Source organism: Pediculus humanus, genomic scaffold, assembly GCF_000006295.1.
Source record: "Pediculus humanus corporis 1103172107488 genomic scaffold, whole genome shotgun sequence".
Taxonomy (NCBI): Eukaryota; Metazoa; Arthropoda; class Insecta; order Psocodea; family Pediculidae; genus Pediculus; species Pediculus humanus.
Window position 1 is genome coordinate 734,472 of NW_002987105.1, and position 10,440 is coordinate 744,911.

The window sequence follows — 10,440 nt, forward strand, 5'->3', positions numbered from 1 at the left end:
GCCGACGAAGAAGGCGGATTTCCGATTTTTTTTTTTTTTTTCCATCTAATTTAATTTATTGTGTGGTTTAATATTAACTCTTAAATATTTTTTTCTTTTTTCGGTTGTTGTTGTTGTTGTTGTTTAAAAATATGTATTTAAAATATATGCGAGCAAACAAAACCGGAAACTATTTTTGACTACTCCCCCGGGTAAGAAAAGAAAAGAAAAGAAAAAATATTTAAAAAATGTTTATGTGTATACATTAAATAGTTTAATTAAATGAAATCGTATGATTACCATCAACCCCTTCCACCCCACCCCTAACCGATAAATTTTTTCCTTTTTTAAAAATTTAAATTAAGGGGGAGGGGACGGGAAAAAAAAATGCCGTGACCAGGATTCGAACCTGGGTTATTGCGGCCACAACGCAATGTCCTAACCACTAGACGATCACGGCTGACACTTTTACTTATGAAATTGTTATAATCTAGAGCAGTTAGAGAGAGAAAGGAAAACAAGAATTTTTAACGGTTTTTATCCCCTCTACCATGTATAAAAACAAATTTTCTCTCTCTCTCTCTCATTCGTATATAAATACTTGTTGCAATGGGAACGAATATTATTATCAACATGTCCGAGTAATATTTTAAATGATAAAAACAATAAATTTTAATTGACTCAAAAGTTTCGTCGATCTATAAATCTTTTCGGTAATAAATTATTATTATTATTATTATTATCATTATTATTTTCTTAATATAATTCCATTTAATCGCGTACGCATTATTGTAAAAAAAAAAAAAAAAAATTAAAAAGGCCTCGAAATAAATACGATAACGGCGGTGATAATGATTGATTTATGTTTAAACAAATCGAAATTTTTAAAATCGTTTCCGTCGCCATATTGTTTTTTTTTTTTTTAAATGTGATTTACAATTAACTCAAAACTCATTTAAATAACGATAATAATAATAATAGGTAAGAAAACGTAGGTTATTTTTATTATTTCCGATAAGTAAATATTTTCAATAGAGTTTTAAAATTTAAATTTTTCCGTGATTGATTGATTGATCGTTAAGAAAATATAATTTTATCATTCGCGAATGTGCTTCCGAATTATTATTATCATTATTTCGGTGAAAAAGTTATTTAAAAATAAAAGAAAAATAATTTAAATTAATCACGTGTCATTGGATTGGGAAAATTGTGTAGAATGGTGGAAAAAAAGAAAATTTTTACAATGGAAATATTTTATTTACGTCCGAACATAATTACAAGAGAGAGAGAAAGAGAAAGGGGGAGAGAGAGAGAGAGATGTGTTAGGAAAAAAAAAATTGTTGAAAAATAAGTAAAATTTAAAAAAAAAAAAAAAAAAAATTTAGGAAAGGGGGATCCATGTTTTATTATTTTCCTTTTTCCGTTTCCTCTCCGAATCGAATCGTTTTAAATGAAAAGATGCGCGTTTTAAATTCAAATTGATATCTGACTGTAAAAAAATAAAAAAAAAAGGCTTTAGCCTGCTGGCACGTGACAGCAATTGATAATTTCAAAACAATTGAAGTAATCTTGACGAATGGGTATCATTAAATGAGGAAAATCTTTTTTTTTTTTTTTTGTGCCCGAAGGATTTTTTTTTTTTTTTCCACGAATGAAAAACGTGGCGAGGGGGGAGGAAAAGGGGAGGAGGAAGAGTGGAGTAGGGGGAAAACGAATTTAAAAAAAAAAAATTTTTTTTTTTTTCGGGGATTTTTTTTTTTTTTACCCCGTTTTAAATCACGCGTTGAGATTCGTTCCAATGTGGAAGCTTATCGTTTGTAAAATTGTTAGATCTTTTTTTTTTTTAATATCTCTCTCTCTCTCTCTCTGTCTCTCTTCTTCTAGTTTTTTACTATTGTTAAGTTTGATGTGTGTGTTTGTGTTAAAAATTATTTTTTTTTTAATAAGTTAATAAATAAGAAAAAATTAATTGTAATTACTTTAGACTTACCAATAATGCAGCATTGGAAAATATTATTGGTGGAAAATTTTCACGAATTCTTTTTAATCTGGAAATAAAAAAAAAACAAGAATTATAAATAGTATCAATTTTTAAATTAAATGACCTCTTGAAAGTTCTAGAAATTTTGCTACCACATTCATATATATATTATTCGTATCGGTGTGAAATCGTAACGATTTTTTTTTTTTTTTTAGTTTTGGTAATTATTCCGGCATTAAACGTTTTAGTTTTCTCTAAAACTAAAAAAAAAATTTTTTTTTTCCAGCTCCTCCTTCTTTTTCTCCAGAATTTAATGACCGGTTAAGTTTTTAAAAAAAAAAAAATTTAAATAAAAACGGTTTTTTTTTTTTTTTATTTCGAGGGGAATTAAATTTTTGGGAAAAAAATTTCATGGAAGCCAAGTCGAATTTGAGCGAATCAAAAAATTTTAAAATTATTCGGTCACACACGAATGATAAGAGAAGAGAAAAAAAAAATTAAATTTTTTTGTTTTATTATTATTATTACACCTTTTACTGGATAATTCGTTACTGGAGAAAAATTTTGAACGTATGAACAACGTTTCTTTAAATTTTTTTTTAATTTCGATTATGACTAAAAATGATTTAGTCAAATTGACTTTGATTAAACAGAAAATATCGATAATTTCAAGGGTCATTAGTTTTGCATAATTTAAAAATTGCCAATATGGCTCCAATGTAGAAAATTAGACTGAACAAATTTTTAATTTTTAGTTTTTCTTTTTTGTTCAGGCGCTTTTTTTCTTTTCTTTTTTTTATAATAAAAAATTGGGAGAAAAAAACACGAACAACGTGATGTTATCTTCTACGTCGACATTAAAAACTTTACAAAATTCTTTTTTTCATTTTTATTTGCCCTTTCACGTTTTGTTTAGGAAAATTTTTTTTTTTAACAATCTTTTATTGTTTCCTTTCCTTTTCTTTTTATTTTGGAAAAATTTTAAAATGAAAGACTGCAAATAGAAATTATCGTTTTTCCTAATTTTTTTATCAATTATGTTTTTTTTTCGAACTTGATAACATTTTTGTGTTTTTTTTTTTTTTTACAACATCAATGAAAAATAATTTAAAATGACCTCAACGAACTATTATCAATAAATTTATCTTTAATTTGCCGTTAGATTTATATTTAGTAACTTTATATTCATAAATAATATTAAATTTTTCCTTTTTTTTTTTTCTGGGAAATTTTTACATGTTTTTTTTTTTTAACTAAGGGTTTGTGACGTCATATTAATTTTAGTTATTTTGTTTTTTTTTTTTTTTTTAATTTAATATTACAACATTTTGTAATTTATTCGATTGTAGTAAATTTGTTTGTTTTCCCCCAATATAAATTATTAGTTTAAGGGAAAAAAACAACACGAGAAGAATATTTAAAATGAAAAATAAAATAATATTTTTTTATCGATTTATAATAAAATTATTATCTTAACTTGTTTCTTAAAAAAAAAGAAAAATCAATACTTTTGCACTCTAGCGGTATTTTTTACAACTAAAATAATTTTTTTGAAATTAAATGTGAATGTAAGAGACATCTATGAAATAAACAAGAACTAAAAAAACTGTTTTTAGTTATTAAAATGTTTTGGTTTTAACCGTTTTGTAAAATTTAAAAAAATAAATAAAATAAAAAAATTTATGTATTATTAACTTGCGCTCTATTTTACTTAATAAATGTTTCGTTTTGGTAAACATTATAGTCGTTCATTTTATACCTGGCGCCTGTAATAATATTTTTAAAAAAATATATTCATGATTATTAATGTTTTTGATATTATATATATATAAAAAATTTTATTGTTTATAGGCAAAAAACTGGTTTATCACGTTCACTGCTGTTAATTTATTTAAAACCTGATATGGGATCCTTTATTTTAATAATTTTTTATTATTCAGGCACTTAAAATTCCAAAAAAAAATTGAATTAAAAATTTTTTTTTTCTTACACACATATATAAATAAATTACAATATTTTCAATTGTTTTTTTCTTCAGTAGGAAATGACATGGGAAAAAATTTATAAAAATAAATTTAAAATTAAGTAAATTAAAAAAATTTATAAAATTTTAAATTACAAATAATAATTAACAAGTAAACTTATTTTAATAAAACTTATTTATTATAGTTAGTTATTATTTTTATTTCATTTAAACTTTTCGAATAATTTTTTTTTTAACAAAGTTTTTTTTCGGTTTAAATTTTTTTTTCGTTTTCTTTTATAAAATCGGAAAAATTAAAATTTGTGATTCATTATATAATTGTAATTCAGTTCTTATTTAATACAGAATCTAAAATGTTATTAATAAAATAATGTAAAAAAAGGCAACAGTATTTATAATAACTTATTGTAAAGTTTATAAAATTAAATTATATTACAGTTCGAATAACAAAGAGTGTTTTCGAAGAGTTTTTTTTTTTTTTAAATTTTACCTATTTCAATCATATTTTCCACATTTTCAAACTATAATTTTTAAAAATTGAATAGGGTTTGTTTTTTTAATCACTCTTATTCTTATAATCCTTATTAATAATTAGTGAGCTTCACTTTTTTTTTTTTACATCCACATCCAAGGGTAACATTTTTATTAATAACATAAATTTAAAGCATTTATTTTTTTATATTGAAAAACTTCTACATTAGAAAAAAATATCTGACAATGATTGAAACAAATTTTTTAATTTAATAAAAATTTACCTGTTTAACTAAAGCATAACTGATCTGTAAAAACATTTTAATTTGATAAAATAAAATAAAAATTCACTTAAATTAAATAAAAAACAAAATTTACACTAAAAAAAAAAATCCAATGAAACAAAGAAATGAGTTGAGTCTTGACAGTTTGAATGTAAGATTTTGAATGACTTTCCTAATGTGTGTAATAAAATAATTTTTATTACAGAAGACATTAATCGATGTTAATAATTTGTAATGATAATTTATATTCTAAAACATAATAAAATTTAATTACAAAATTAAATTAAATAAATTGAGCATAATTTTAATTTTAAATAATACCTTTTTATTTTTTATTTTTTTTTGTTAACGTTATGGCGGTTATAAAGGACGTGTGGCGCTCACGGTGGATAATTTAAGAACTTTGTGTTTATATTAACCAAAAATTTTTTTAAATGAAATTTTTATGAAAATGAATGATATTGGCCTCACACAATACTTACAATTGGTAATGTTATTATTAAAATACTTTTTTCTTATTGCCTACTTAAAATTTAGATGTAAAAGAATGATTTTTTATTTTGTCTTACATTATTTTTTAAAAATCAAAGACCATCACCTATGTTTATGCTTAATTTGAAAACTCCACAAAACGTTTCATCTCCTATTTTTATTGTAGGTTGATGATGGATGTACTTATAAACAGGGTGAATTGTTGGCCGCATTATTATCATTTCGGCATTCACATGCATCTAGTAAAAAATTAAGGCCGCCTAATATGGAAACAACCGTTTCTCGCATTCTCGATTCCCCTTATGATGAGTTAGTGATTCTTCATTTAAAATGTTTGTCTTCTCTTGAAAATAAAAATTTTTTAGACGCGTTTGAAAATCAATTTGAATTGACTCAAACATTTGTTAAAATTTTTCAAACGCAAAGAGAGGAAAATTGGATGCTTAAGGTAATGCAAACAGTATGCTTAGAACTCAGACTGTTAGCATCTCCTGCAGACAAAGAAGCAGATAATAAAAAGCACCCTATAGAATGTTTAGAAAAAACAGCAAAATCACTAATGGCATGTTTTAGAATTTGTGCAGCAGACAAGTAAGTATACTAACTAATGATTTCTCTGCCTCATGTAAAAAATTATTAAAATTTTATTCGATTTTTACAGTCGTTCATCAGAAATAGATACGAAAAAGTGGGGAATGTTAACATTGGTGAATCAAATGTTTAAAGTTTATTTTAAAATTAATAGACATCAACTTTGCAAGCCATTAATGAGAGCTATTGATTCTTGTAATTTGAAAGATAAATTTGCTTTGGCTCAAATAATCACTTATAAATTTTTTGCCGGTTTAAAAGCAATGTTTGATGGTGACTTTAGGACTGCCAATGAATGTTTGTCATTTGCTTTTTTAAAATGCCATAAAAATTCTACAAAAAACAAAAGGAGTATATTATTGTACTTAGTGCCAGTAAAAATGATTTTAGTGAGTGCATATGCAACATGTTTTTTTAATAAAATTTCTTTAAAATTTGAATTTCAACTTTTAATAATTTTTTATTTACCTAGGGATACATGCCTAAAAAATCATTGCTGGAAAAATATAATTTAATTGAATTTTGGGAAGTTGTAGAAGCTGTAAAAATGGGAAATTTACAAAAATTTAATGAAGTGATGGATCGCTACCATTCATTTTTCATACAACATAATATTTATGTAATAATGCAAAGACTTAGTACAATAGCAACCAGAAATTTATTTAAAAAAGTGTAAGTTTTTTTAAAGACCCTTTTCATATATACTTGAAATATTTTAATTCAAAAAATGGAAATAAAGATATTTAATACGACAATAATTTTAGGTAGGAAAATTTATACTTTTTTTTGCTTTTCAGTTATCACATTGTTAATTCTCATCAAATCCCAGTTGAAATGTTTCTAAAAGCACTTTTAGCCATGAAAATTGAAGATGCTACATGGGATGAAGCAGAGTGTTTATTAGCAAATTTGATTCTTGAAGGAAAAGTAAAGGGATACATTTCTTATCAGCATGACACATTAGTTGTTTCAAAACTAATGCCATTCCCTACAATTAGTTCTATTTCATAATTTTCTTTTATTAATTGTTCAAAGAGACTCTAAACTGTGTTTTCATTTTTATAAATTAAATTACCAATTTTTACATATTCGTTTACAAAAATTTTATTCGAACTCATACTTTCACAACTCAATTTGTGGCGAATGATAAACAGAAATGCATTATGAAAAATTTCATTGTTTATTTTGATATTATAATTATTAAAAATTATTTTTATACAAAATAATTAGATAATTATTTAATCTAAGCTTAAACGGTTAACATTCAATTAATAAGTAATAAATACAAAAGGTATAAAAAAATTTATTTAGGTAATTAATTAGCTAAATTTATGACGAGCTGACAGAAGGTTGACCTGGACCTGCTGCACTAGGCCTACCAACCCCCATATTTTGCAAATGTTTGTTTTTAATTCTTTCTAATTCATTAACGCGACTCCTAGCATGTTCTAATCTATGCCAGGCCATTTGAAGTACTTTTTGTGAAGCATAACCTGAACCTTCATGTGGTTGCCCAGTAGATACCTGGGTTAAATAATTAATTTGCTCGGTCAATTTTGATTCTACCAAATTAAGAGTCTTTAAAAATTGATGGGTTTGACCTTCTGATAATTTTAAACTAGATTTATCTTTGCTTAATTCTATCAAAGCTTGACCTGAAACAAATCCAAAAAAATAAAATTAAAACTTATTATACCGAATTGAAAAAAAATGTATTTTATTCAATAGTTACGCATAAAACTTCATAATATATAAATAATATTTTTTAATGAGGGATTTTTACATAGAAAACAAAAAATTAAAATATTTTATGTTTTTAACCTCAGTTTCGCCAACAGCATCAAATTAAATTGAGTCATTAACTTTGTTCAATGGGCCGAGGCACGAATCTTTGTTTTGTGATAGTAACTTGAGTCATAAACACAACGAAAAAGGATTCTAACCTGCACTTTGAAGGCAAGTAATTATATCTTTTTCTATTGCATCCAAAACTTGAATTCTCTCCACAGCTCCGGACATTTTTGCACAAAAAAATTGTTTTTATTTTTTTCTCCTTTGGCTTGTCGTAAACAAAATGGACGTCAAGTCTAGTTAAAAAAATGTCTGAAAACCGGATTACTTATTGATTTGATTTATCGGAGTGTTTTTACGGTTTTTTTTTAATATAAGTAAGAACGAGTTTTAATTCATTTAATAATATATATATATGGCATAATATATATTAAAATTTATCAATCGCTTTACTAATATTAATTATTTACAAAATATTAACTTAACGAAACCAAACATGGCAGATACACCACTGGTTTTGTTTATGAGTTGTTCAAACACTCATCCCGATGAATTAATAAAGTCGGTTTTGAAAGTTGATGAACTTCCTCAAAAAATCATCATCGAAGAAAATATATATGCTTTTTCTTGGCTTATCGACAATAAATATTACTCTGCGGAAGTATATTTATGCTCTTTCCCTGAAAAGAAATTAATGAGCAAACAATTTGCTGAAAGAGTACAAGCTGTTGTATTACATTTTGATAGTTCTCAAAGTAATGCATTAGATAAAGTTCAAACTTTTTTGCCATTTATTGAAGAATACGATCCGGAAATTAAATTATTGGTTACAAATAATTTTCCAAATGAAACATGCACCAAGAAAGATGCTTTGGAATGGTGTGTTAATAAAAATTTTGAACTGATCGAATTAGAACCAATAATAGATGATGAAGAAAGTGAACTGGAAGATGATTTTCCTGAAATTACAGGAATTCCGAGAATAATTCAAGCATTAAATGCTCATGTATGGCCAAATTTAGTTATGAACTCTTTTCATCAAGATAATAATTTAGGCAGAGAAAAGTTAGAATTAGTAAGGTCATTAGAGGAAATTTTAGAAAATGATAATGACTTTTCTATGTTATTTTCTCAACTGTCAGATTTAAAAGAAAGAGTTTCTTCGTATTCTGGTGCTGAAAAGAAAAAAGCTGCAGAAGAGGTTGTAAAAGCTTTTTGGAAAGCCATGGGTGGTGATGATGATGAATTTTCAGATCATTAAAATTAAAAAATACAATATGTTTAAACACACTAAAAGTGTCAACATGTTTTAAACTAATTTTACCTGTGACATTTTATGAATGAATTACTAGACAATATTAATACTATTAATATTTTAAAGCATGCTTTTACATAGATTTTAAAACAAATTTTAGATATATAGTTTTGATATTAATATATTTCTATAATTAATCGTTTAAGTAAATTTCTATCATTAATGCAATCATAAATAATTATCGAGATTCAAATTTTTAATGTTACCTTAAAATATTGAATTTGCTATATAATTTTTTTGAACAATTGTGTAATTTAGTCATTTAAGAATAAATATTAAACTATCTAAAATTCAATAATAACTTGGACAGTATCATCAAATCATAAAATATTGTACTATATATATGTATTATAATATTATATTATTACATTGTTATAAATATTGAAAATATTCAAAAAAAATTTTAAAATACAAAGTTTATTAACTTTAAATTGTTTTGTTTTCATAAATAAACTGTTTGCAATTGAAATTATTTTATTATTTTTTCAACTTTTTGGTCAACTTTTAGGTCAGTTTTTTTTAACTCCTATTTTCCGAGTTAAAATTTTTCTTATTTGTAAAAGTTTTTTTTTTTTTTATTTTTGTAAAATGTCAAAATTTTTATCACAAGTTAAATTTTTTTATTTAATTTAAAATAAAATTTTGAATATTTTTCCGTTAACCATTCATTAAAATTGGCAATCATCCTAAAATTAAACTTGCCAAGATTTTTCTTAAATTTTGGTTTCTATGACAGGAAGTCACAAAATAAATTTAGTTCAAAAATAATTTTTGGATTCAGTAGTGCCAACCTAATTTTTTTTAAGTGGCGCTCCGAAAAAAAAAAAGTCCTATTAAAAACTTATTAAAATATTTTCGCTTTTTAATTTAATATATTTTAAGTTACAAAAAATATTCAATTTAACTGTCGTTTAAGCGTAATTAAATTATTATAAATAAAGGTAAGCAAAGTGCAGACACAAATCCGTTAAATTTTTTAAAAATGATTATTTTTACAGATTTGAAATATTTTTCAATTACTTTTTCGTATAATTACAAAAACAGGAATTTAAATAAAAAGTTTATGAAATTTATTATGTTGAATGATTTAATTTTAAATAAATGCAAACATTATTTTTTGCAGAAAACAAAATAATCAAAAAAAAAAAAAATACAATTTTAAATTGTTTCAAACGATTTTACTCTGTGCAGAATGTTATAACGTTGGACATAAATGGCCTCATCTTCTTCACAAAGTACATTAACAGTTCAAGCTGTCTATTCGTTTAAGGGAAAAAATAATGACGAGGTAATAATAATAATAATAATTGAAAATTTAATTTTTTTTTGTGTTAATAATTTCCATTGATTTAATTTTTCTTTTTCTTTTTGCATTGTTAAGTTATGTTTTAAAAAAGGAGACATTATATTGGTAACACAAAAAGAAGAAGGTGGATGGTGGGAAGGAACATTAAATGGTACAACCGGTTGGTTTCCTTCTAATTATGTTAAAGAAATCAAGTCCACCGGATTAGTTTTAGGTAATTAAAATAATAATTTTCTGTAGAAAAAT

The 10,440-nt window shown here is 24.3% G+C and overlaps 4 protein-coding genes and 1 non-coding gene across 5 annotated transcripts in view; 3 read left to right on the plus strand and 2 right to left on the minus strand.

The window, feature by feature from the left end:
- Nucleotides 1–367: 367 nt before the first annotated feature.
- Phum_PHUM148090 lies at nucleotides 368–439 on the minus strand. Its single transcript has one exon. It is a non-coding gene; the product is annotated as a tRNA-His (tRNA).
- A 4,711-nt stretch (nucleotides 440–5,150) lies between these two features.
- Phum_PHUM148100 (PCI domain-containing protein, putative) lies at nucleotides 5,151–6,793 on the plus strand (the record flags this gene model as incomplete). The annotated part of the gene is made up of 5 exons (XM_002424668.1): nucleotides 5,151–5,186; nucleotides 5,358–5,782; nucleotides 5,853–6,171; nucleotides 6,255–6,454; nucleotides 6,580–6,793. 5 exons carry the CDS (start codon nucleotides 5,151–5,153, stop codon nucleotides 6,791–6,793), a joined length of 1,194 nt encoding a protein of 397 aa, XP_002424713.1.
- Nucleotides 6,794–7,111: 318 nt separating this feature from the next.
- Nucleotides 7,112–7,801, minus strand: Phum_PHUM148110 (uncharacterized protein; the record flags this gene model as incomplete). The annotated part of the gene is made up of 2 exons (XM_002424669.1): nucleotides 7,112–7,437; nucleotides 7,726–7,801. The coding sequence occupies 2 exons, from the start codon at nucleotides 7,799–7,801 to the stop codon at nucleotides 7,112–7,114; spliced, it is 402 nt and encodes a 133-aa protein (XP_002424714.1).
- Nucleotides 7,802–8,069: 268 nt separating this feature from the next.
- On the plus strand, nucleotides 8,070–8,834 carry Phum_PHUM148120 (uncharacterized protein; the record flags this gene model as incomplete). The annotated part of the gene is made up of 2 exons (XM_002424670.1): nucleotides 8,070–8,328; nucleotides 8,374–8,834. The coding sequence occupies 2 exons, from the start codon at nucleotides 8,070–8,072 to the stop codon at nucleotides 8,832–8,834; spliced, it is 720 nt and encodes a 239-aa protein (XP_002424715.1).
- Nucleotides 8,835–10,101: 1,267 nt separating this feature from the next.
- Nucleotides 10,102–10,440, plus strand: part of Phum_PHUM148130 (uncharacterized protein) — a gene marked incomplete at both ends in the record, with an annotated part of 3,406 nt that continues 3,067 nt past the window's right edge. Inside the window, 2 exons of the mRNA XM_002424671.1 lie at nucleotides 10,102–10,176; nucleotides 10,270–10,388. Of these exons, the coding sequence (XP_002424716.1) occupies nucleotides 10,102–10,176; nucleotides 10,270–10,388 (194 nt within the window). The remainder of the gene's footprint in view (nucleotides 10,177–10,269; nucleotides 10,389–10,440) is intronic.